The sequence below is a fragment of the Callithrix jacchus genome, chromosome 17 (assembly GCF_049354715.1).
Source record: "Callithrix jacchus isolate 240 chromosome 17, calJac240_pri, whole genome shotgun sequence".
Lineage (NCBI taxonomy): Eukaryota > Metazoa > Chordata > Mammalia > Primates > Cebidae > Callithrix > Callithrix jacchus.
Window position 1 is genome coordinate 53,699,565 of NC_133518.1, and position 27,807 is coordinate 53,727,371.

A 27,807-nucleotide genomic window follows, 5' to 3' on the forward strand; every position below is an offset into this window, starting at 1 on the left:
AGCTTTCCAACTCACTGGAAACCATCACTTTGATTATACTCTCTTTCTAAATTGATGAGTCTACAGGCATCCTCAAGCATTGGTGGTGGGTACTGATTGAATCCCCCTATTGAGAGAACAAAGTTATAGTTAGATTTTAAAACTGGAAATGATGTTTGATAGGTAAAGAGAATCCCAACAGGAATCCTCTTGAAGCAATTAATGTCATGAGTATATTTCAGCAACATTTGGCTGCGGTGAAAACAGAAAATAGCAGTTAGAAATAGCACCCAAATATTTGTCAGAGTGTTTTAGCAGCCAAAGGATTACTAGGGTCATGGAAACAGACCTCCTCAAATTGTTCATCTAAGGGCTAATTGTGATGCAGGGACACATGATTTCCACATGCTTGGGCTAACATAATCTAAGAAATACTCTAATCTGATTCATCAAGGTTTTTCACCCAGACTTATGCTAACAGATCAAACAGAGACATGGTAATATTTCATTACATGATATCATTTCTGTGCTTCTGCACCCATTAACACTAATTTCTATGAGGAAAAGAATCACAGACACGATTTTACCTTACTGGTGTAAATAATATGCCTATTTATCCCCTTCCTATGTTGTTCTGTAAATTTTGAAATATTGAGAAGTATGTTATCCCTACCCCATTCAGGAAAATAAGAGATTTTAGTTAAAGAAGGCCTTCAGTTATTGAATGATCAAAGGATCTATGAAAATATCTCAGATAATGTCTGTAGTTTTAGAGTAATCACATTTTCGAATTCTAAGATGAGCATGTTTTCCCTTTTTCTATTTCTTTAAAATGAAAATATATCTTCTGATTAATTGCATCTGCCACTTACTGTTGGGCGGACAGGAATTGTGATGCCGTGGTCATTGCGCATATGGGAACAGCAAACATGCCAGCACCAAAACTTGTAGAATTGGGGATAGCAGTTTGAAAACATTCCCAAACATATCAGCAGAGGAGTCTTTCTACTCCTGCAAACCAAGTGGTTGTGGGAAGGCAGTGAATTAGGTATGTTTAACACTTCTCAGGTGAAAGTCAAAAGTAAGCTACTGCTACATAATTGCAAAGCCACTTAACAGCCCAGCATGACTAGCTTTGAGTTGTTTTATAGTCTCGTTAAAATGCTGCATTATCATCAGTCTTAATGGCACAAAGAACAATACTGCATAGAAAAAAATGGATACCGATGACTGCCAAGAAGTAGCTCACAAGAGTCAAATTCTGAATGAGAATTTGTTTTAGAAATGCCTTAACCTGTCTATTTCACATAGATTTTCTTTTCATGCCTGCACAGGAGTGATATATGTTCTATGCATCCAAAAGAACTCTTTCAATTGCTATAAAATAAAATGCTCTAATAAGAAAGTTGATATCAACATGTAATTGAAAACATTTTTTTCCTTTACATTATATAATTGAGGGCATCTTAGATGTAAGGAAATAACACAGCATTCCCAAGAGGACAATTGGATTCTTTAATTGAACATGAATCACAGGAGAAAGGTGGAGCTCTCCCTGCAACGAAGACTGAATGCTCAAGACGTTATCACTGTGGTGGTGTTGGGAGACCCCTTGACTAGCAAGGAAACTGGGATTGTAGGGTGGTGGGACTGATTCCAGCCAAGCCTACTTCTAAGCCTGTCAGATTTCCAGAAAGAAAAGGTTCAGCTCTGATTCTGTGGGATCTTTTGGAGAAGGATTTCTCAACCTCATTGCTATTCACATTTGGGGATGTATTATTCTTTGTTGAGGTGGCAGGAGTGGGGCGGGGGGTCTGTCCTGTGAAATGTAGGATGTTTAGCAATATCCCTTACTTCTATTTACTCGATACTAGTAGTATTCCCAAATTGTGACCGCCAAATAATGCCTCCAGATATTTCCAAATGTCCCCTGGGGCAAACTGTGCCCTATTGAGAACAACTGCTCTAGAATAGTGTTTTCCCAAACCATCTGTGGTAGAGGACAAGGTATTCTTATTTCTAGTTCTTTGCAGACTGACACTTTTGGTCTGCATGCTGTTTAATGAGACAAAGTTCCTTCATCATGCATTTGTACGCTGCAGCAATCAATGTCAAAATTGCCTTAACAGTTTCTAGATGCTTACTTTCCATTTGTGTATTTATTTCTTCACACATTTGTGGCCTGGCACTCATCCAGTAAGTGAACCTTTGTAGTGCACTGTCCTAGAGCCATGCTAATCAAAGTGTGATCCATGAACCAGCAGCATTGACATTACTGCAGCATCTGCTAGAACTGCAGAATCTCAGGCTTCACCCTAGACTCCTTAGTAAGAACATCCTGTATTTTAACAAGATTCGTAGGTGATATGTTTGCCCAGGACTCTGCTATCTTCACATCCTCACACAGGTCTCCAGGGTGTGTCAAAGTTGAAAATAAAACAAGTATAGGAAGTAAAACTTTTACCTTAATGTTCATCTAGAAATCACCTAACTGCTGCTAGAACATCTTGAGCAAGTATGACTCAGAAGACCTCTAGTCATTCTGTGTTTTCTAGTGCTGAGAGTTTGGTTAAAAGACACACTATCATAAAAAAAAGGTCTCAGGCCTCGCCATTTTGTGACCAGGATATAAACAGGGTATAACCAGCATATGATCTATTCCTGTCCCCATCTAACCATCTAATTCGTATATTATGTTTACATTAGCTATAGACACAAAAATAGGTTATCAATAATATTAACAAACACTAGCTTATTAAAACAAAGAAAAAAAAGAAATAACTTACGCCTTACTGAGTATACAAATGGCTTTAAGAACTTCACAATGTAATTCAGATTTGGTTTATGTATTCTCCCAAGCTGTATCAGGTGTTGATCAAGTGGGTAGCTGGCCAACTCCTCCATGTCACCCTTATGTGTGGAGCCCAGAGAAACCACAAATATGATGTAGCCCTGACACTTAGCCCTCAAAGCCATTGTTTTTACAAATTCTTCTCTTTCATAATTTTCTCCAGCTGAGATCACAAAGATGACCTTATGTTTTCTTAGATTGGGTGTTTCTGGAAAGAGATTTTCAGTGGTCCACAGCAGGGCTCGACCAATTGTGGCTTCTCCATTTAGCTGTTGGAAGGAAGTCTGGATGTGATTCTTCATTAGGAGTTGGTTGTTATAAGTGGTAAAATCAAACTCTGTTTTTACTGTACCCATATTTCCCCTGGTACTGTCCCAAGGAGAATAGCTCAACAAGGCAATCCTGTCACCAGTGTTTGAGATTGAAGGGTCCAAAGCAATGTTGAAGTTGTCAATCACTGAGCTCACCAAGGCTTTCACAGCCTTAAACTCATCATTTGCTATATTTCGAGAATTGTCTAAGAGAAAGGCTACATCTATGTATGAATCTTCAGGTAAGAAAGTCTCTTGAATGCAAGCATTTGGAAAACATTTATCTGAAAACACACAGAGAGACACATCATTGGTTCAACACTGACACACCAAGACACTTGTTTGAGATCTTCAAGTGATTCAGTGATGAATTAACAAGAATTATAATTTCATCAGTACCTCTTCGATTTCGCAAATTTTAAATTAATAAGAAATTTTCAATGTCCAAATACTTCTTTGGACACTAGCAGACAATATGGGAAGGGCTTTATTAAAAGCAAATGTAGGTAGCACCTATATCTGCAGTGTACAGTCATATCCAAACTCCTTTAGAAAATATTTTCAATATTTTAGAGACTTCTGGTACAAACTACCCGATTGTCCCCCAAGAAATGCAACATCAGTTGGGATAATTTTCTAAACTAATTTTCACATTCTATGGAAACTCCAAACATTCCAGACATTGAAACCATGACATATGGTATTGAAAAACTAGAAAACTGAAAATATAACTTATGATTAAAAATAGAAATCTTGGGACAAAGCCACATTCAATAATTCATCTAGAAGGCATTTAAGCTCGTCAGCATGGTCAATTATTCTCATTAGTCTTACCATAGCAAAGTGTACAGTGCCGAAGTCTTTCTAATGCTTGACTTTCCCCATTTGAAGGAACTGGAATCACCTGAAACGCTCCAGTGTTGTCAAACTGCATCGGAATAGAAATGAATGCATGTTTGCTCATTTTTTTAGTCACTATTAGGAAACCACTGTGCAGCCACTTTGAGGATCAGTTTTAAAAACACCCAACTAATCACTAGTACCTTGCATTACAGCTCTTTGCTCCATTCAGTGCATGTTCACATACACATGCACACGATCCCCTACTTATCCTAAACATTACCCAAAAAAGTATGTATAGAACAAGTATCATCATCCCTAGATTATGATGAGAAAACTGCCATGAGATAACCTGACCAGGTTCACTCACTGGGGCAAGTATTAAAATCTCTTATTTTTAAGCCTGCAATTCTGGACTAAAATGATTATGCACCACCTGATTATACACCACATAGCAGCTTTTGGAGTTGGGCCCTGCAGAAATTGTATATTCCCAAGTTTCCTTTCACCTCTATTGGTAATGATCCCAACTATTTCCAGTCCACTCTATCAGGAAGATGGCATATCTTTCAGTTGTCAAGGGACCCTCTCAATCACAAATTCCACTTAAAAATCTACTTCAGAAGGCAGTGGACAGAATTTCATTCAAAATTCCTGGTGGTACACTGCCTGACATAACATTTCGTGATTACTTTTTAAAATACTTTAATATTCACTGCAATGGGCAATTTATAGTATTCATTCATTCATTCATTCATTCAGTGAGTCAATAACTCTTTATTGGGCATTTACTCTATGTGAGTAAAACAGATACTTTTATTATGAAAGAAATCATCATTCCTAGGTGGTGATGAGGCTATCTCTCCATCAACAAAGATGTTCATGCTTTTTCTTTTTCTCCCTCCACAAATTAAAGGGCTAGAAAGGCCAAACCCTCTGTTTTTCTGTAAAATGCTGAATCAACATTTGAACATATTTATAATCATTCCAGCCATATGTTTAGAAACTATTTACTACATTCCTACTTTCTATTTTTATGAAATTGGATGCTTTGGTGTTATTTTGTATTTGACCTTGTTGGTCCCCCAGGTAAAGACTAGATGTTGACCTGGTAAACCAAAAAAGTTTATTTATAGGAGTAAACCCCATGCTCTTCATTCATTCATTCACTCACGCATTCATTCAACAAATATTTATTAAATGCCTACAATGTTATAGGTGTAGTTCTAGGTTTTGGTGTATGGAAATGAATGAAACAGATAAAACCTTTATCCTAGCTGGGCACTATAGCTCACACCTGTAATCCCAGCACTTTTGGAGGCCAAGGCTGGAGGATCATGAGGTTAGGAGTTTGAAACCAGCCTGGTCAACGTGGTGAAACCCCATCTCTACTAAATATACAAAAATTAGCCAGACATAGTGGCATGTGCCTGTAATCCCAGATACTCAGTGTCTGAGGCAGGAGAATCACTTGAACCTGGGAGGGGGAGGTTGCAGTGAGCCAAGATTGTGCCACTGTACTCTAGTCTGGGTGACAGAGCAAGACTTTGTCTAATAATAATAATAGCAATAAACCTCTATCTTATATTCTAGTGGGGAAAGCTATATCATAAACATAATAAAAAAGTAAATTATTTAGAATGTTGGGAAGTGTTACTTTTATAGAAAAAAAATGCAGGATAATAGGGATGGGAAAATCTGGGATAACATTTAAGTAGAGCCCACTGATAACATGAAATTTTTGCAAAAATTCAGAGGGAGAAGGTGTTATATCTGGGAGAAAAAAAATTCTGGCATAGGAAACAGCCAGGGCAAAGCTCTAGGGAAGCAGGGGGCGTGCCTAGCTTGTATGCGGATCAGTAAGGAAGACAGCGTGCCTGGGATGGAGTGAGAGAGAACAAGACAAGGAGAAGGTGAGATCAGAGAGTTACTAAGAGGATTTGGGTGGTAGATCATTTAGAGCCTTGCAAATCATTGTAAAGATCTTAGTTTTAACTCTGAGAGAAATGAGAAATTGGAGAGTTTCAGACAGAAGAATAACCTGATGGCTTAGAGTTTAATAAGATTACTCTGGCTGCTGTGTTCAGACAGACTGTAGTAGGGCAAGAATGAATGCAAGGCCACTAAGGAAAAAATTATTGCCCAGTGCAGGCAGAAGATAATGGTGGTTTGGATCAAGGTGTCCAGGCAGAGACACTACAAAGTGGTCAAATTCTGGATATATATTTTTTACAAATAATAACAAGATTAGTACTTATACCAATACTTAATACTAGTACTTAAATGAATGCTATATTTACTAATAAGTACTAATATACTTTGTTGCACATACACTTTAGTGTATATTTGTACATATATGCAATTACGTATACATGCATGCACACAAACTGTATACACATATATACAAACATATACACACACATTAAAGTTAAGAATGTTGGATCTAAGAAGAGGTGAGGAATCAGAGAAAACTGCAAGTAGAAAAATGGGATTTTTATTAGCTGTGATGGAGTGGGCTGCATGTTGTGCAAGTTTTGGGAAAAAATTAGAAGCTTCATTTTAGAAGTGGTAAGTTTGAAATATCCATTAGACATGTAAATGGAAATGTTGAGTAGGCTGCTGTGTATATGAATCTGGAGTTCAAGGATGCAGTCCAGATGGGAGATAGACATATCATGGAGGATGTTTAAAACCCTGAGTCTGGGTGACAGTGTCAAGAGATTGCATAAAGATAGAGAAGAGGGCTAAGGAATGGGCTTTGGGCAATGCCAACATTCTGAGGCCAAGCTGATGATGCAGAATTGGAAAACTAGTCTGAGAAGGGACAATTCATGAGGTAGGAGAAAAACCCGAAGATGAGGTATGCTGAAAGTCAGCCAGAAAAAAAAAAAAAGAAAAGAAAAGAAAATGTTTCCAAGAGAAGGGCAGGATCAACAATGTTGTATACTGCAAATGTGTCTGGTGAGCTACAGACAGAATCAACCACTGGATGCAGAAACGTGAACATATGAGCATTATCAGAAGAGTAGTAGGAATCAAAATGTGACTAGGATTATCTCAAGAAAGAATGCTAGGAGACACACAGCAAATGCATTGGATACAGCAAATACAGACAATTTTTTCTTTCCTAGGAGATTGCTACACGGGAGCCAAGCAATGAAGCAGTAACTGAAAAGCTAGGTCAGAAAGTTGTTTTATTTCTCTCCCCTGTTTGGAATAAAGTGGTAAAGAGGGGGAAAAATCAATCTATTGTAGACAGAGGGTCTCTTCCAGCAACAAAACTAATAAATAATACTAATGCTAAATAATATAATAAATTAAATAATATAAAAACTAATACAAATAATAAAATACATTAGGAGAATGTGAGTACCTAACAAACTCTGTCCATTTTATCCAACTTCACAAGAGGAAAGACCATGGGTAATTTAAAAAAAGATATATGCTATAGAGAAAAATCAGACTTAGAGAATTTTTTTTAGTATTTTAAGTTCTGGGATACATGTGCAGAACGTGCAGGTTACATAGGTATACACATGCCATGGTGGTTTGCTGCACCCAACAAACTGTCATCTTTATTAGGTATTTCTAATGCTATCCTTCCACTAGCTCCCCACACCCCCCAGCAGGCACCAGTATGTGATATTCCCCTCCCTGTGTCCACGTGTTCTCACTGTTCAATACTCACTTATGAGTGAGAATATATGGTGCTTGGTTTTCTGTTCTTGTGTCAGTTTGCTGAGAATGATGGTTTCCAGCTTCATCTATGTTCCTGCAAAGGACATGAACTCATCCTTTTTATGGCTGCATAGTATTCCATAGTATATATGTGCCACATTTTCTTTATCCAGTCTAACATTGATGGGCATTTGGGTTGGTTCCAAGTCTTTGCTATTGTGAATAGTGCCTCAATAAACATATTTGTGCATGTATCTTTCTTTATAGTAGAAAGATTTATAATTCTTTGGATATATATCCAGTAATGAGATTGCTGGTTCAAATGGTATTTCTATTTCTAGATCCTTGAGGAATCGCCACACTGTCTTCCACAATGGTCGCACAAATTTATACTCCCACCAACAGTGTAAAAGCATTTCTATTTCTCCACATCCTCTCCAGCATCTGTTGTCTCCTGACTTTGTTAATGATTGCCATTCTAATTGGCGTGAGATGGTATCTCATTGTGGTTTTGATTTGTATTTATCTAATGATCAGTGGTGACGAGCTTTTTTTCCCATACATTTGTTGACCACATAAATGTCTTCTTTTGAGAAGTATCTGTTCATATCCTTCACCCACTTTTGATGAAGTTGCTTATATTTTTTTCTTCTAAATTTGTTTAAGCTCTTTGCAGCTTCTGGATATTAGCCCTTTGTTAGATGGATAGATTGCAAAAATTTTCTCCCATTCTGTGGGTTGCCTGTTCACTCTGATGACAGTTTCTTTTGCTGTGCAGAAGCTCTTTAGTTTAATTAGATCCCATGTGTCAATTTTGGCTTTTTTTGCCATTGCTTTTGGTGTTTTAGTCATGAAGTCTTTTCCCATGCCTATGTCCTGAATGGTATTGCCTAGATTTTCTACTAGGGTTTTTATGGTTTACATTTAGACTTAAATGTAAAGACATTTAAGTCTTTAATCCATTTTGAGTTAATTTTTGTATAAGGTGTAAGGAAGGGGTCCAGTTTTAGTTTTCTGCATATGGCTAGCCAGTTTTCCCAACACCATTTATGAAATAGGGAATCCTTTCCTCATTGCTTGTTTTTATCAGGTTTGTCAAAGATCAGATGGTTGTAGATATGTGGTATTATTTTTGAGGCCTCTGTTCTGTTCCATTGGTCTATGTATCTGTTTTGGTAGCAGTACCATGCTGCTTTGATTACTGTAGCCTTGTAGCATAGCTTGAGGTCAGGAATCATGATGCCTTCAGCTTTCTTCTTTTTGCTTAGGCTTGTCTTGGCTATACGGGCTCTTTTTTGGTTCCATATGAAATTTAAAATAGTTTTTTCTAATTCTGTGAAGGAAGTCAACAGTAGCTTGATGGAAATAGCATTGAATCTATATATTAGTTTGGGCAGTATGGCCATTTTCACAATATTGATTCTTCCCATCCATGAGCATGAAATATTTTTCCATTTGTCTGTGTTCTCTCTTATGTCCTTGAACAGTGGTTTGTAGTTCTCCTACACTGAATAGGAGTGGTGAGAAAGTGTGCCTTACCTTTTTATCTTGAATCCAGTCTCAAGAGGAGTTTAAACTTGCAAAGCCCTACTGATATTCTAGAAGTTTCTAAATTTTTAAAAAAAAGTTTTGGCAGGTTAAATCTCTGTAAGTCTGAGTTATATTTATTGCAGCACTATTTACAATAGCAAAAAACATGGAACCCACCCAAATGCCCATCAATGATAGACTGCATAAAGAAAATGTGGTACATACACACATGGAATACTATGCAGCCATAAAAAGGAATGGGATCATCTCCTTTGCAGGGACATGGATGAAGCCAGAAGCCATCATCCCCAGCAAACTAACACAGAAACAGAAAACCAAACACCGCATGTTCTCACTCATAAATGGGAGTTGAACCTTGAGAACATAAGGACATTGAGAGGGAAACAATACACACTAGGGCCTTTTGGGAGTTCGGGGGTTGAGATAAGGGAACTTAGAGGATGGGTCAATAGGTACAGCAAACCATGGCACACGTATACCTATGTAACAAACCTGCACGTTTTACACATGTATTCTGTCTTTTTTTTCTTTAGAAGAAATTAAAAAAAGGTACTCTTATTACCTACCCAATTGGCAAACATTTAAAAAGCTGAATAGGTAAAATCCAGTGTTGTTAAGTATGTGGGGAAACAGACAGTCTCAGACACCAAGAGTAGCAGCTCTATCCTTTCAGAGTTGAAGTAGTGAGGACTTGATTAAGAGGATGAGAAGGAGGGAGGAGAGAGAAGGGGACAGAGAGGAGAATGTCCTGAGTGGAGAAGAGCACAAAGGCAGAGAAGGATAAAGAATGACTAAAGGGAGCATTGCTCAAGGCATGACATATGGTCAGAAAGACTATGTGGGCTTATTCTCTGGTAAGAACAGAGTGGTGAGAACTAGATAGCTTCTCACCCAGGTCCCTTTCTCTGTTGACATAATACAAATTTAAAATGATTTGTTAACAAGAGCAACTGAAGGCCCTTCTTCACCGTGGATTCCAAGGCTTTGGCACAGTCCTATCAAAGATAAGGATTGAACTTGATGTCCTACTCAGATTTCTCATATTCTGGAATCTGATGTCCCTCCAAGCTGAAATATCACTTATTTTCCCCAGAGAGAAAAATTAAGGAGGCAGAAAAATTTTGAAAAGAAAAACTGAAAACCACAGGACTTTGACTTCTTGTAATCTGCTTTGTCAGGATCTGTTGTAACTGTGGCTCCTATTTTCAAAAAATGCTTGGCTGTGTTAGAACAGATTGATTCTCACCATGTTACAGAGAGATTCTTTCTCTTTATATGGCAGAAATCATCACTGAATTCCATCACTGGTTAAGGCCAGCTGTTCCGTGAGCTACAGCAAGCAGATGACAAATCTGAGAAACACCAGAACAGCAGAGGGCTAGTAGAGCACCACGTTCATGGCCCTTTATGTCATACAGACCTGAGTTCGAATCTCAATTTAGCCACTTAGTAGTGGTACATAGTTAAGTCACTAGTAATCTCTTGGCCTCAGTTTCCTCATTTTTAACATGGAGATGACAGCTGCATTGACCTCAGAGGGCTGTGAGAATGCATAAATATGTATGAAAAGCTCTAGTGACAGTGCCTGGCATGCAGCAGGGGCTAAGCAAATGTGGTCGCTGTTATCATTGACTGTTATTATTCAGGATTGGATTTCACAGACACTAACAACAATATAGCTGTAAATACTGTAAAGGAGTTTTCAAGAGGCCACATATATTCCCTGACTACCACCACTCCTATCCTACCCTATCACAATACCACTATCTTAAAAATAAAGAAGTTGCTAAGAGAAATTCTTACCCCAAAAGCTTCAAGGAAAACACTCTCATCAAAAGCAAAGACTGTTGGACTGATATCCAGGGCGCTAAACTCCATGGTGGCTGTGATGATGGACGACCTACTGGCTGTTTGACCATTGCTAAAAAACACAGCAACTCTCCTCACATTGGTTCCTGCATATGTCCGCTTGAACACGTTGCGGGCCACAAACCTCATCACATTACCAACATCTCTGGGCTCTGTGGTGTCTTCATATTTTATTTGGGAAAGCTTCTGGAGGAGTTGCTTCTTCCTATTGTAGTCAGACCACCGGATGAGATAGCTGGTGCCTGAATGGTAGGAAACCACAGCAACTCTTGCTCCCATAGGACAGTTATTTTCACTGATGTTAAGGTCACTGACAATGGAAATGATGATGTCCCGTGTTTTATTAAAGCTCTCTTCTGTGATATCATAGGAATTGTCCAGAGCAAATACTAGCTCTGTTGGATATGCTGGACATTTTTCTACAAAAAAGAAAAGGAGAAATATTATTTCACTGGTAAAAATCCTTTCCCCAACGCTCTACTCCAATGAAGTGGGTTCATACAGAGGCAAAGCAAGTACTTCATCCAGCTTTAGAACTAGAGGTATCCATATGCAAAGAAAGGAAAGAAATCTGCTCTGCAAACTTGAAACTATTACATAAATGCAGAGTATGAATATTTGGCTCTGAATATAATGGCTCATGAATATAATGCTCAGACTTCACAGCCCACTATCAGTCACCTGTGTAAAATGAAATTGGTTGGAGTTCTTGAGCTGATGGAACTGTTCTGTGTCCTGACAGGGATAGTGGTTACATGAAACTATGCATGTGGTAAAACTGAACACACACACACAGATAAATTAATTTTACTGTATGTAAAATTTAAAAAGGAAATGATGGTTTATTGGGGATCTTGAAAATCTGTTCTCCCCCAAAATCTTCCAAAATAATCTATCAATTATAAAATTAGTTGTAAGATTTCCATCCACTTATGCAACAAATATTTGAGTACCTACCACAAGAAATACAGTATAACATTCGCTGTGAAATACATGCAAAGATGAACCAAATGCACCACTGCCTCAAGAAACTTGTATCAGCAAGGAACATTATACTATAAGGTATAGATAGAGTAATACTTATTCTTAATGCAGATTCAGAGGATAAAGAGGCTGTTTCCAAAAAGGGGGAATCTCAAGGGCTTCAGGAAAGCTGCCTTTTCAATGAAGGCCAGGGTGGCAAGAGGAAAGAAGCAACATGAACCAAGGAAGGTTTTCAATAAGCTCTTAGAAAAATGGGACTATCTGCTATTCCCAGCTTAATACTAATGTCTTACAATGACTGAAGTTTAGAATTTCACAGAAAATCTACTCTATGTATCAAACTTTGCTTTTTAATTTCCTTGTTAAAGTCTGAACACAGGAAGAGAAAAATGATTTTTTTTAAAAATAAGCACTTCCATCTGCTCAGGCTGTTCTACTATACCTAATCTGGCTAACTCCCAAAGCATATTATACTCAAAATATCCCATATCCCAACCACTGTTCTTAGTAATAAAAATTGGGAAGTATTGATTTAGAGAAGTATTTTGAATCAAAGAATTTTACAGCGAAGAAATTTCAGTAATTTTAAAATACAAAAGCTGATAATGAACAATAGAATAAGAAAAATGAAGTGTTCTTTAGTTCTTAGCCCTATACTAAAATTTCTTGGCAAATGGTAAAAAGCCTCTTTAAGACTGATCTATCATCACAGGTTCTCCTGGAGGGTGGATGCCAATTCCCATGTTTTCCTTTTCCTTCCCCAGTGGCCAGGATACATTTAATCCAAACCCGTGAAGTTGTATTGAGCACTTATCGTGTGGAAGGTATTTTTTATTTTTATTTTTTAGAATTAAGGTGAATGGCTTCAAACTTGGGCCAAGCTTGAAGACCCTGAGAGTCTACATCAGCAGGCCTCTGGGAGACAAGGGGGTTTTGAAATTGACATAGCCACTGGCTCCAGTAGCCTTGTCATCCAAGGGCTCTAAGGCACCATGCAGCCACGACTGCAGATTAGGCCCCAGGAAGACCCTCCATAGCCATGGGCAGGAAAGGTTTACAAGTGGTGGGCACTGAGTGAGATGACAGGTATGAGCGTGGGCCAGAAGGAGGAAAGGACACATCTCACACCCAAGAAGCCAGTGTCAAGGGTGTCAGTGGCAGACAGAGCAATAGAATGTGGATTAGTCAGAGAGCCGCATTTACCAAATCCCCCAGCAACACAGGGCCTGCACTGGGGAGAAACTGAGTTGTAAACTGTGATGGATCCCAGGCTAGGGGCTGGGATTCAGTCACCATTTCATAATCAGGTCAATCATGACACTGACAATTATAGTCATAATCAAAAGACAGAACTGACTGCAGAGAAAGAAGTCCTGTTTCCCATGGGGACGAGAGCTCCTTTCAGCTTGGTCTTGTCAGAATGCAGTAATGATCTCAGCAGGGAAGATCATGGTAAGAATACTCACCTGTCCAGCAAGCTGTGAGGAGAGAGGGAAAAGATTGTTATGTTCTTGGAACAAGACTAAAAATAATCCAAAAAACCACATTTTAACAAAGCTGAAAATGTTATTTGAGTCTAACTGCAAATGAGGCTAATTCTTAAATTACAGGAAGAAGCCTAGGTTAAAGTACTGAGAAAGGTGTCAACAAAATTTTATTAATTTGTGAGCCATAGCCAGAAGACTTTAGCAGAATTTTGGTTGAAACCAAAACACTAATCACTCGTCTTAGAAGCAAAAATAGATAAGCCTCTGATTAAATGGCAAGATTGCTGAAATTCAATTTGTTTTGTCTCTCATCTCATAGCCTTCTGAGAGTCATTTGACAACGAAAGGCCAAAATATGTGGTCTTATTTTCTTCCCTGATGAATATCTTGGGAGTCTTTATTTTCCCATAGAACCATGGGGGGATTTCCAAGTGAATTTTGTCTTTGATAAAAAATACAGCTCCTCTGTTCGAGTGATTCCAACCTCCAGAGGGAGGAAGGAAAAAACCTCAAGGGTTTCTCCCAAGTAAAACAGCATCTGGTTTCTCTAACTGATTTACTCTATAAAACTGAGAGGAATCAGGGCAAGTATTGGTACATCTTTAAGAGACCACAGACCTGACAATTTCCGTGTTCATTTCACTCGATTCCTAGAAAGCAAATGAGTCACTCAAATATAATAAAAAATATTAACACTGGCAACATACCAGCCTTCTGTCTTGCTGTCACGCAGCACTGGTCTCCTGCCATCCACCCTGTGAACACCTCTTGTTTGTCTTAACCCCATGGCCACTGAAGTGCTAACTGCCCTCAGACAGCCCACATAACCACAGCCTCCTTTGCATCTGGAGGCTCAGAACAGACCCCTTTTTCCTGGCTGAGTACTTCCATGTGTTAACTTCAAACCCCGCTACAAGACTACAAGAACAGGCTCTAGAAGCAGACATACCTGCTGGGTTTGAGTCTGGCAAAGCTGGATGACTTAGGAGGAGATTACTGAAACTCTTTTGAGCAATTTCTTTCTTTTAAAGTTGGTTTTCCCTAAAAATCTTTATTCATGTATCTCCCTCCAAAATGCTTGGACCCTTCTGTTTTATTCTCAACCACCCCCTTTCTCTCTTAATTTCCTCCAGTCTCCTAGACACCTTCTTTTATTCTCCAAAGAGGGTCTCAGCCTGGCCCTCATCCCTGTGTGTCCCAGAGCTGCTACTGGACTGAGAAGCAAATCATGTTAGATGAGAAGCCTTGGAAATGTCACCTATAAAGTGAGGCCATTTAGATCAGCTCTAAGGGCCTGTCACCTGCATCTTCATCTCTGGTCTGCATCCTGGAGCTCGGTGTTATCCAGTCAGTGCCCTGTATGGTTATAGAACTTGCCTACTCTTCCCTGACATCCTGATTTATGGACTAACTCCTTTTATTCCATAAAGTGGTTGAGAGTAAAACAGGGAAGAGTAGTTAGAATGTTGGAAAACTTCTCCCTTCAAATCCTAAGCCCTCCAAGGCTGGTCCTCACCTCCCCACCTACCTCTCGTCTTCTTTGGGAAGACATTATTTGATTTCACTGAGAACACTGGCAACGCCTTGAGGAAGGTTGATCCCACACTCATTTCTCCTACAATGGTTCTTCCCTTTTTCTCTCCCTGTGGTTCCAGTCCCTAGTTCTTACCTCCTCCTGCATGCTGAAGGGCCTTTCCCGCTATCCCCTCCCTTTGACTCTCCTCCATTGCCTCCTTCCTCTTGCATCCCTTCAAGCTGCCCACATTTGGCAGGACTCTCCCTTCTCTGGAATGTCACTTTGCCATACCTTGGCCCCACTCCTTGAGTTTCTGTTTCTGACTCTCTACCTTCACATTTTTAGAAACCTCATCCATCCGCATATTTTTAAGGACCACCAGTACTGACTGACTTCAACATCTGAGTCTACTTCCCTCACCTTTACAAAAGCCCCATTTCATCAGGGTCGATTATTTCACGTAGGGTCTACACAACATTACTCCACCTCCAAAGTACGTAAACTCATCATCTTCTCCAACCAGTTGATTTCCCTTCCCAATTCCTCTTGTGCTTACTCCTCCTCGGTGACACTGAGCCCCTCCCCTGCTAGCCTGACAGTCATTCTAAACCTGCTTTGTATTGTTCTTTCCTTCTCACATACTTGCAGTGACAACATGTTTATCTAGTTTCCTTCAGTAAAGTCTCTGATTTTCCCCTTTTACATTCTTCTGATTATGATTATTTTAAAACCACAGTGGAAACATAATGAAAAAAAGACAGATCTCCTAAAATTCTACCCCCTCAAACACAATAAATGATTGTTTCCTTCTTTTGCTTCTATGTATATATTAAACTACATGCAAAATAATGAGGACTCAATTCCTACTTTTGCTTCTACGTATATATTAAACTACATGCAAAAATAATGAGGATTCAAATTTCACTTTATAATATTTAATGCCTGTTTTTTTCAAATTTTGATTGTCTTATAGAAACTATATTTGGTTAATATTTTCTCAGAAGATAATGTATTGTAACCTAATTATCTATAAGTGTAAACAGTCTAATGTATAATCATTTTGCTCTAGTAAATAATGTTTCAACAATCATATTTATCTATTTTTTTTCATTTTGCTGTATTTCCTTGGTACAGATTTTCAGAAATGAGATCACTAGACTCTTCTACTTTATTTTTCCTTCTTTATCACCAAACATAACCTCTTTATGTTCACTCCTGCTTTATTCCTTTGATGAAACTATTTTTTGCCATGCCCATCACTTTCCCACAGCTGGATTCAATTACCTCCATACAAACCTTTATTAAATGAGTAACTAACCAACTAGTCCAAAACCACCGTGATCATCCCTTTAACACCATGTCCTCCCAGTCCTTTTACTCATAACTGTTGCATGAATGTGAGTTAATTCATATACCTTTTGAGTGTTTCTCTAACTTTCCCATATGCATGTTTTCTCTTGATGTCTGCATTGCCTCTCATGAGTGAAGGCACTTTTACTTATACCCCCTTTCCTCTCTCCTTTCATGTGAGATGTTCTACAGTAGGCACTCTAGGCAGGCTTGTTACAGAGGCTTCCCACCAGTGAACTCAGCCTACTGATCTCACGTACCCACACTGCATACAATCCTAAGTGCTTTACCAACCACTGATGGATGCTCTTGTTCCATAACAGATACTCACGACTATGTTCCCGCAAAAACCGGACCAGATCACATTGCTGTAAATGTTGAAAAAGGAGAGAGAAAAGAAACATGAAAACAGTGACCTTTGAGTGGCTCTGTTTATTTCCCAATAAACTTGCTGAGAAATCTTTCATAAATAAGGAGATACATACAGAATATACAGGCTGCCCTGCCATGCCTTTAATGCCCTAGGAAAAACAAAAGCAGAGCATATGTCAACTGACATATTAGTAATAAAACAAGATAAAACCAAAAAAACCTTTCTTTCTTAAAAGTACAGCTGATAGAGAATAGTTAAAATATTCCTGAATAGATTGCCATACGCTTTCCCTACTGACATCAAGGGTGTAAATTTTTCGTTTCAGTGTTAGATCAGGTAAGCTATTGTCTACCCAAAGTTAATGAAATTATTTTTCTTCAGTGATAAGAAGAAATAAAGGTCCTTAAAGATATTTGTACTAAAGATGTAATACTTAGAAGAAGGTATTTCTTGTAAGAATGCTTAAAATTATAAACAGCAGACTTTCCAAAGGGCAGTGCCAAGGAGAGGGATTTATTGAGAATTCAGAAGAACAGTTATATTATCCATCAAGAGTGTAAAAGGAAATAAGAGCCTCTACATATGAGAAAGACCCAAACACAATTACACAGCAAAATAAATAAACATTACACAAAAGAAGAGTTACAAACATGGAACTAAATCATTACAAGATCACAAATGCCAAGTGGTTATGAAGCAGAGCAGTACAAATAATTGAGTGAGATGAATCAGGGAAGACTTCCTGAAAGAAGTCAGTCCTTCTTTCTCAGCAGCTTGAGCTTTCCTCTTTTCTCCTTATTCCCGTTAATTAGGCTCAAGCTTCTCCTTGGCTATGATTCTTAATATATTTGCATATATAGGTTCCCTTGGGCAACTAATGCCTGTATGCTCATTTCAGAAAAATGTGATTTCATGCTTACATTTGTACAATTTCACTGACTCCCCCAGAGGCTCAACCAGGGATGTCAGCATAAGAACCTCTGTTCTAAATGACAGCTGGGTCACTTCTCCATTGGTTCATCCATCCAATAAACAGTTCAAGGTCTGCTGGATGTCTACGTGGCCTATTGTAGATTGCTAGAGTTAACCAGAACTGTCATGGCATCCCTAATTGTACCCATTGAGACATGTTAACCTTCTGATTTAAATCAGGAAATTACGCATCTCATGTAGTGTCATTCTTCCTTTTACAAGTTATGGCAGAAAACAGAAAAGAATGCATGACCATTTAAACAGAGTTCTGGCTAATACACAGAGTAGGTTGTCCACATTTTAGAGAATCAGAACCATAGAGAGGGTGTCCTAAAAAGCGAGTCCTTGAATAACTTCTTAGGTTATTCAAGTTAACTTAAGAATAACTTCTTAAGTTATGCAAGTTCTTAAGCAGAGGCTGAGGATCAAGAGCTTAACACAAAGAAGCCAAATTCCAGTCCAGACTAGCTGGGCCAAGCACAAGGCCAGGAACGTGTGGGTGTCCCCAAATGAGAGCCCCAGAATCTGAGGAGATAAACCCAGAAGAGACCAGATCAGCCCAGAGACTAGGTTCTCACTCACATGACTAGGAATATTCACGCATTCCTTAATGCCAAAGAAAGTAAATATTGTATCAGAGTATCATTACAGTTAGCTGATTTTCATTCTAATATGGATTCAGTTGTCCACAAAACCATTCATGTTTTTTGTTTCCTTAATAAAGTCCCAAGTTCAAGAACCTCTTCAAGAAATCAGAAAACACAATGCACAAAACAAGATAAGCAGCTTATCTACTCCTTACACAATGCTGTCTGGGGCCACCACTAAACACAGGTGCTCAGAATATTTAATTCTCACCTGAATGCTTGTTAGGGGAGACAGATGTGTAACTAAATTATGGGGACAACCCGAGAGGCACTAAAATAGAGAGATGGCTACTTTGTCAGTGGAAGATATGCCTGACTCTGCCTGGGAATGCTTCCAGAGGTGCCATTTTTCTTGTAATGGAATCATAGGGCGAAGTTGCACCAATATTTCCACATACCTCTGAAGTCTAAATTTTGAGGATAGGAAGGCAACAACAGTGTTTTTAGTAAACTCCATGTCTTTCATGACATAATTTTGCCAGGACACCACTGTGCAGCTTATGCAATCCTATTCCTATTTTAAAAGCTTCAGTAAAAAATCACTTTGTAAACTATAAAGTGCAATGCAAATATTAACTATTGTTAATATTTGCATTGCACTTTATGTATTTTACTTACTATTAATTATTTTGCAATGCGACATTACTATTTGTAAACCTTATAGTTTACAAAGAGTGTTCACATTTGATTATCTGATCCTCACGGCTACCTTCTGAGGTTGTTAGAATAGAATATGTCATCCCCTCATTTTAGAAATAAACTGAAAGACCCAGTGACTGGGTCATACAGCTAGTAAAAAGCAGAATCTGGATTTGAACTCAGAGCATTTGCCTTTAAATTCTATGCCCTTTCCATGGAACATACTGGAAACAACTATATGCTACTCAGTTCTTATGGGTATACTTACTCTCTGTCCAGGAGGGCCTGGGAGTCCTCGAGATCCCTTTTCACCTTTCAAGCCTACAGAGAGCTGCAGATAGGAATATGTTAATACATTAGTTTCAACATTGTCTATCCATGGGGACTACTTCAGCTTTAATAAGACTTCCTAATTCAAAAAAATTATTTTAAAAAGACAGCAGCTATTAATTGAAGTCAGGTAAATTGCTTACTTGTAATATAAACAATATATTCTTAATGACTGGTAAGCATCCATTTCCCTCCTAGCCTCTTTAATAGTGACATACTTTGTTCTGGCACTGGCTGTGCATTTCAATCTTAATTAGCCATAAATTGGGATTGGTGCTAATAGGAAAAGCAAATATATGAGGCTACATTGAGATCTAACAAGAAACTTCCCATCTGTAAAAGATCAAATAAGAAAAATGATTCCCCACACATATAAGAGGACATGAGTGGGCTATGTCATTCCCATACCTCAAAGTGATGGATATGGATACTAATGAAATTTATCCAGCCAGATGGAAAGTATCCAGTGAATTGCATCTTTTTTCACACTGATGGTGACCACTGATATGGTGCTCAAACTTTAAAATGAAAGGATGCTTGTCTCAGCATTTTGCTTCTAAGTAAGCACAATATTCTACTCTGTACTTCGCTAATTAGAAGATCTCAATAGCCTTCTTCAAAATAGCCCATATGACCTTGTGATAGATAGTCGAATCATCAGAAACCCTCAGGGACACAGTGGGAAGGACATCTTCCCACTGTCACCTTCATTTCCACTCACAGGGTTAATATGCCAGGATTTAAGATGTGCCTTAGAAAAGACTGGAAGGCACTGAAATTTCTTGGAACAGCAAGTTATCAATTTGTAAATCTTTAAAATGGTTCTGATTCATTGAATCATAAACTTTTAGAGCTGAATGTGACCTTACATGTTACTAAGTGACAATTCTTATGTTACAGAAATAGAGATCCTGAAAAGATGTGTTGAAGTTCACAGCTAGCAAGTGGCATTTCAGATGCCCTAGGGCTGAATCGATAATCCACATTTAACGTAACATAAAAGCTAAAGTCTGCCAAGGGAATATCTATCATTTCTGGAATTACAGGCCACTTACTGTTAGTCCCCTAAATCCTTTTGGACCAGGTTCCCCAGGAATTCCAGGATCACCAATATCACCCTGAAGATATAAAAAGTCAAGATGTTAGAATATTTGCTATGAAAGAATTAAAAAACCCTCTCTGAACTCAAACTTAATTGATATTATGACAATTATGTTGTATATTAATGAAGACCAATACAACATTAAATGTCATCTTTTCCTGTCATTTGGAACTAAGTCATTGGTACACTTAATCTTCAAACTATTTTTAATTTTTCAAACAATATAAATATTTACATATACATATGAATTCAGTGGTCATCTAGTTACTAAAAATATCCAAAGAAAATGCTTGAAAACACAGAAAAACATTTGGAGTATTGACTATATGAAATAATAAAGAATGAATTACTTTCTAAATTCATAAAACACTTATGAAAAAGCTGAAGGTGAAAATAATTTATTCTGACTTTGGTGGTAAACTAATTTTGACAGTTATTTATCAATACGCTTATTTCACATTTATCAATAAGTTGAAATATGCTAATTTTCTCCCTTTATCAGTAAATTTGAAAATTGATCCTCTACCATGATGACTTTCCTCCTAATGGTTATTTATATTGTTCCTTTTTCACCCTTTCCTATTTAAGCATCTCTTTTGGTAATTCATTCATTAAAAACAGTTTTAAGAGGATTCAACATTTGACCGTTTTCTTATGCGCTATTTGATTAATTAGACATTCTAATTTTTAACCCATATTTTGTATTTTAATATAAGCATCTTCCATTATATGGAAGACATTGTTCCGGGTATTTTTTTGAAAGGGAGATCTTTTTACAGAATTCCAGTGTATAAAACAGATATAACTTGACCTACTTGGTTGAAATGAAAGGTATGTATGTTTATACAGCATGAAGATGGATTTCAATCTGGCAGGCAATGAGGAATTCTCGAAGACGTTTGACTAGGAAAGTGGTGTAATTTGGCTACGCTTTGGAAAAAATCAAGTGACAGTAGTGTTTGGGATTAACTGAATCAGAGAGAAGATGGAAGTAGGAGCCCTATTAGAAAGATATTGTAATCTTTCAGGTGAGAGAAAATAAAGTGCACAATAATGAAGAACAAATAGCAATAACAAAAGCCAAGAGAATTTAATGAAATCACCAAGGCAGAAAATCAAAAGGAGAACAGAGGACTAAACTTTAGAGGATACCTGGAGTTAGGCTTTCAAGAGGGATCAGGCAACGATAGACAGAACAATCTTTTCCAATGTAAGGATTCATAGGGGTTAAATATGGTTCTTTCCTCATGAAGCCCAAGGAACACACCTGTCCTGGGCTCCTCCTTATTGCCTCCATTTCATTCAGACCTACAGGTTTATCTTAGTTCTCAAGTAGAAGGTTAAGATCATGGTAATTTCAAAAGGTCATGCACACAATACCTTCTGCCCCACATCTCCAGGGAATCCTCTTGGGCCCTATAATTTTCAGCACAGAACATAAATACATCAACACATCACTTCTGCAGTATGATCATTTCTTCTTGTAATATTTACTTTGATTCACTAATTTAAAAAATAATTGCTTTCCATATTTACCTTTACTCCTTTTTGTCCCATCTGACCATAGCCTGGGATGCCAGAATCTCCCTGTAAACACACCACTTTATTTCAGTTTCTCAAAAGGAAATTAATTACAACCTATACTGGGGAGATTATAGCGTCAGAAGAGAAGCACTGGGGACTTCCATGGAGAAGGGGCCTAACTGGTGACCTTGAACCCTGGGAACATTGTGTTGCTGTGTTTTCCTCACTGCCCGATATGTCCCCATGTACTTCTTTGACCAGCTCCATTCTGTAAACATTGCAGGAAGCAGAGAGGTGGTCATTCAGGAGTTGTGTAGTCAGTGGCAATTTCTTGCCTAGAAAATTGGGAGCTGGTCCAAACAGTACTGGTGAGAAATTCGCTGAAGAAGGATTATAAATGGTCAATAGACATACAGAAAAAATGGTCATCCTCACTGGTAACCAAAAAAATGCAAATTTGACCCGGCAATAAGATACCATTTTTGTCAATGGTAAAGATGGAAAAAAGTGACAATACCCATTGCTGTGGATGTCCTAAAACAAATACTCTCCCAAGTAACACATGGATCCACATACTGTTTGAATTCTCCCAAGGGCACTCCATAATGGAGTTCAAAACCTTTATGACACATATACATATTATTTGATCCAGCTATTGTACTTTAGAAATCTCTTTGTAGAAATTCATTATGGTTTTGTCCAAAATTTTAGTTAGGTATCATTTTTGTGTTGGTTATGACAGTGAAAAACTGAAAGCAAGCTAAATAACCAATAACAAGAGATTGGTCAAATAAATGAAGGTATATGCATTTAGTAGAATATTTTGAAGCTACTAAAAATGATGTTGAGGGAAAAAGGTAATGACATGAAAATATGCTCATGATACACTGTTAGAGTACTTTTAAAAAAATTTCCATGATGTTAATGATAACTAACTCAAAATGGTGGATTACAAGTAATTTTTATTTTCTTCCCTCTTTCCCATCTTTTATTTTGGGTAAGTTTCTTTCCTTCTCTCTCTTCCCCTCCCTCCCTCTTCCCTCCTCCCTCCTCCCTTCCCTTCTCTTCCCTTCCCTTCCCTTCCATTTCTGCCTTCCTTCCTTCCTTTTTAGATTCATGTTTTCAAATTAGATCACATAAAAAGATAGATAATTTTTAAGACTTGCTGAACCACTCTACAAGCATTTAATTTTATGGATAGAAATTGCAATAAAGGAAGATTGAAAGCCTTTATGGAGGCAATGGATTGTGGGGTATAGCCACAAGTCAGAACCTTGCTATGCCCTAATCATTTGTTCTCCTGTAAGCCTCTGGTTCCTTATGTTTATTTCCCATTTTTTCTTTTTATTTTGGCAATTTTCAAATATACAATATATTGTTATTAACTGTAGTCACCATGACATACAATAGATCTCTTGAACTTATTCCTTCTTTCTAATTGAAATTTTGTATACATTGACCAACATCTCCCCAGTTACCACCTCTGGTAACTACCATTTTAATTGTCTGTTTCTATGATCTTGACTTTTTTTTTTTTTTTTTTACATTTCACCTATAAGTGAGATCTTGTTATATTTATCTCTTTATGCCTGGTTTATTTCACTTCACATAATTCCTCTGGATTCATTCTTGTTGTCACAAATCACCAGATTTTCTTCTTTTTAAAGGCTGAATAGTATTCCATTATGCATATACACCACATTTTCTTTATCTATTCATCCACTGATGGATACTTAAGTTGATTCTGTATTTTCTTGGCTATTATGAATAATGTTTGTGCTTGGTAAATTTTCTATGATATCTATGTATAACGTTTGTAATAAACATTAATTTTAAAAAAATAAAATAATTGTTCCTATACCGGCTGCTGCCTAAGCTAAGATCTTGGTACAGCCAAAGCCATTAAGTCAGAATGCAGGCCTAATAATGCAATGCCCCATTTCTTGGCCCTATTCCTCTATCTCTCATTGTCACCCTAGACTTTTGCAAGAAGGGAAGAGAAACGGGCAGTGTTGTTTTTCCACGGACATGCAACTATGTGGCCATACTTGTTAAAGTATTGAAATGCCCTGTTCTAACTCATCCATTATCCTCTCTGCCTACCCCTCTTCTCCTGCTTGCTGTTCCCCTTCACTTTGACAGACTATCTATGGAATGACAGCTCTAGGGGGTGGGAGAAATGTTCTCACATCTTCCTAGATTCTGAAATACCTTCCATGCCCCCCACACTTGGGCTGATGGTGTCAACCCCTTCTCTTTACCTTGGAACTGAATACTTGGACCTGGGAAGGGTAGGGGCTTCAAAACGTACCTGTCTTCCTCTCTGCCCATCTTGCCCCACTGGCCCTGGATCTCCAAGAAGTCCAGGCTCTCCCTAGTAAATGGGACAAGAAGAGCTTCAGATCAGTAAAATCAAACCTGGTTCCTACCATGGAAAGTCCTGTCCACTTGATGGGAGACTCAAGGTTCTCAGTGAGGGGTCAGTGCTCACTAAGGGGATGAGAGTAGGGTACAAATAATGTCTTTTCCATATCCAGCAGAAGATGCCTAGCACAGCCGAGAGCTGGACTGGGGTGTGCTGTTTTTCCAGTGTTATAAAAGGTCTGAAGGAGAAGACAAAGAGTAGAAAATTAACTCCAGGGAAAGTTGACTCATTTGCTGATGCATTTGCCTATCCAACAATTACTTATTGAACTGGAAAATAAATGCATTAGGGGTAGTCCTGCCTTCACCTGGCTGGAAAGAGAAATAATTAGACAGGCAATTATAATATTGTGAGATAAGGTTCAGGGTACTATGGGAGCAAACAGAAGGGGACTCTAAGTCAGATTTGGTGGGCTGGAGGAGGCTGCTGAAAGGAAAGGAGCAGGGAAGCTGAGGATGGAAGGATGAGTTGTATGTCAAGGGACTGGGCAAGGAAGGGGTGAGAGTGATCCAGGAAGAGGGAAGGCATTGGTGAGAGGCCTGAGGCAGGCACCCAGGAGGGAGGTGAGCAGTGAAACCTTAGAATTAAATGAGGCAAATAGCAAAGGGCCTTATAAATGATTGCCCACCTTATTAACACATAATTTCATATGTTTAAGGTGTACAACATGGTGATTTGATACACACATACATTGTAAATGATTGCCACAGTCAAATTAGGTAATGTGCCTGTCACCTTACCTTGTTACCACTTTTTATTTTTGCTTTATGTTGAGAGCATTTAAGATCTTAGAAGAATATCGGGTATCCAATTTTAACCATAGTTATTGTTAACTACAGTCACCATGTTATGCTTTAGCTCCCCAGAATTCATTTCTTATAACTACCTTAAAGTCTGAAGATTTTCATGGAGGCCATGGGAAAGGCAAGACCCACAACACAATTTGCTGGGCTCCATGTGAAAGAAACACTCAGGCCCCTTGCTTAAAAAATGAGATTCAAGCCCATGACAGCAGAGCATTAAACTCAGCAAGGGGTTCTTCTCAGCAAGGCCACCTGTGTAGCTGCACAGGTCACAGCAACCTGGAGACAGGGGCACTGAAAGATTTTAAACAGGGGAGTCAGATTCTGATGAGGTCAATAGTTTGCTCTCTGACGATCCCCAGCAGAACCACCTCAGAGATAGCAGTTCTGCTTCAAGAGCCTCATACACAAATGGATTTGAGTTCCAATGCAACCCATCCTCCACTCGACACAGCCACCATGTGCATTCTTGGCTTCAGGAAATCAGGGAGAAATAGAGATCTTTTAAAGTTGTTTCTTATGGGTGAGATCACTCTCTCCCAGGGAAACAGAGCAGCTTCATGGAGAAGTCAGCAGTTAGAAACTCTTTGCTCAATGGAAGGAAGATAACACATTAGCAGAATGCTTGTGACTTGCTGATGGTGCTTGGATTCAATCATGTGAGGAATTAACAGGAAAATCCAGAAGAAAATGGAGATACTTTTGTACTTAAAATCCATAAGAAATAACATTTACTTTTTTCAAGAAGGATTTCATGTCCTTTCTAGGGACATGGATAAAGCTGGAAACCATCATTCTCAGCAAACTAACACAGGAACAGAAAACTAAACATTGCATGTTCTCACTCCTAAATGGGAGTTGAACAATGAGAACACATGGACACAGGGAGGGAAACATCACACACCAGACTTTGTCAGAGGATTGGGGGAAAGGGGAGGGATAACATTAGAACAAATACCTAATGCATGTGGGGCTTAAAACCTAGATGATGGGTTGATGGGTATAGCAAATCACCATGGCACATGCGTATCTATGTAACAAACCTATACGTTTCACATGTATCCCAGAGTTTAAAGTATAGTTTAAAAAAGACAAAATATTACATCATAACTAATAAATATATGCAATTAATTATCCAATAAAAATGAAATATGCTTTTTAAAAGAATTTTTTAAAAAAGAAATAACATTTACTTTTTTCCCCAAAAGTCCAGGTCTTCCAATGCTCCCTTTAGCTCCCATTAGCCCAGGAGAACCCTGAAAAAAAAAATTAGAGACTAAAAAGTTGGCACCATAGTAATTCTTAGAAACCCCACTAGAAACATTTTACTTTCCTTCAGGTTCTTCCCAACAACCCCTTGATGCGGCCTTAACAAAAGATCCAGCCACCCAGAAGGAAAGAGGCAGATGGCAGGGCTGAACCAGATGACTCGGGTTCCAGTCCTAGTTAGAGGACCACGAGTTTTAATCTGCAGGGACATCACTAGTCCATATGGGGCTTAGTGAGAAAAGGAAAAGCACCCTTGACTCAACACATGTTATTATTTCCAATGTGGGAGAACTGTCATCACGTACTGAGTTTTTTTAGAACAAGACACTTTGCTGCCACCTTTGCGTCCCGTACCATATGCACATACACAATGGCATGCGGGATATGTTTCAACTTCCCAATAAAAAAATGGGCAGCAGTGTCTTTCACACACATATTATCAGAAAGATAGCTGACCACACATGCCAGGAATATAGGAATATGGGTATCCCTCGCCTTGTGAACTCTCACTGTCTGAGCAGAACTGAATAGATTTAGAACATTTTTCCTACAAATCCTTTACCATCCAAACTATTATTTCTCAGGAAACAAACAGATTCAGAGGTGAATGTAGGAATCAAACAGGTTTGAGTAGACAGGGATCTTTGTATAGTCAATTTTAAATATCTATAGTCAATGGAGATACATATGCATGGCACATATAAATTTTAAAAGTTAGAAAAATCAGAACAATGTATCAGTTTTTGGAGGAAATGTTATGATTGGACAATATTTGTATTCTTCCAAATGCTTTCTTTAGCCTAATAAAATGGATCTGTGCTTTTAGAGTAAAACCTCAGTGAAGGAGAAAGAGGAGTGCTTTAGCTATATATGAGGAATCTGAGCTGTGTTAAAATTTTGCCCCAGATGATCCAAAAATAAAATAACATATATGTAAATAATATAAAAATCATATGTAAAGATGTTTCCAGTTATGAGGAGAATAACTGTTGAGAGTCACTGAGCCTAATGTCTCTGAATCACTCACCTGAGGTCCTTTGAGCCCCTGTCTTCCTTTTTCTCCTTTCCTGCCAGGATTTCCCTGTGACCCCTTTAGTGGTAACAAAAGAAACATAAGGCAAAGATGTCAACGAAAGCTTACTTCCCAGTCAGTGCTTTTGAAACATCCTACAGAAAAGCAGTGATCCAACCCTTCCTGCGGCCTTTTTTTTTCTTTTTTGAGTCAGAGTCTCACTCTGTCACCCAGGCTGGCGTGCACTGGCATGATCTCAGCTCACTGCAACCTCTGCCTCCTGGGTTCAAGTGAT

General features: G+C 38.3%; 1 protein-coding gene across 1 annotated transcript in view; it reads right to left on the reverse strand.

Moving 5' to 3' along the window:
- COL6A5 (collagen type VI alpha 5 chain) overlaps positions 1 to 27,807 on the reverse strand; it is a 119,978-nt gene that overhangs the window by 33,537 nt on the left and 58,634 nt on the right. Inside the window, exons 23-36 of the mRNA XM_017965870.5 lie at positions 27,528 to 27,590; positions 26,425 to 26,487; positions 24,315 to 24,377; positions 22,016 to 22,066; positions 21,860 to 21,895; positions 20,433 to 20,495; positions 19,316 to 19,378; positions 16,902 to 16,937; positions 16,748 to 16,784; positions 13,530 to 13,541; positions 11,014 to 11,498; positions 3,976 to 4,069; positions 2,766 to 3,425; positions 16 to 106 (exon numbers count right to left, since the gene is read on the reverse strand). Of these exons, the coding sequence (XP_017821359.4) occupies positions 16 to 106; positions 2,766 to 3,425; positions 3,976 to 4,069; positions 11,014 to 11,498; positions 13,530 to 13,541; positions 16,748 to 16,784; positions 16,902 to 16,937; positions 19,316 to 19,378; positions 20,433 to 20,495; positions 21,860 to 21,895; positions 22,016 to 22,066; positions 24,315 to 24,377; positions 26,425 to 26,487; positions 27,528 to 27,590 (1,817 nt within the window). The remainder of the gene's footprint in view (positions 1 to 15; positions 107 to 2,765; positions 3,426 to 3,975; positions 4,070 to 11,013; positions 11,499 to 13,529; positions 13,542 to 16,747; positions 16,785 to 16,901; positions 16,938 to 19,315; positions 19,379 to 20,432; positions 20,496 to 21,859; positions 21,896 to 22,015; positions 22,067 to 24,314; positions 24,378 to 26,424; positions 26,488 to 27,527; positions 27,591 to 27,807) is intronic.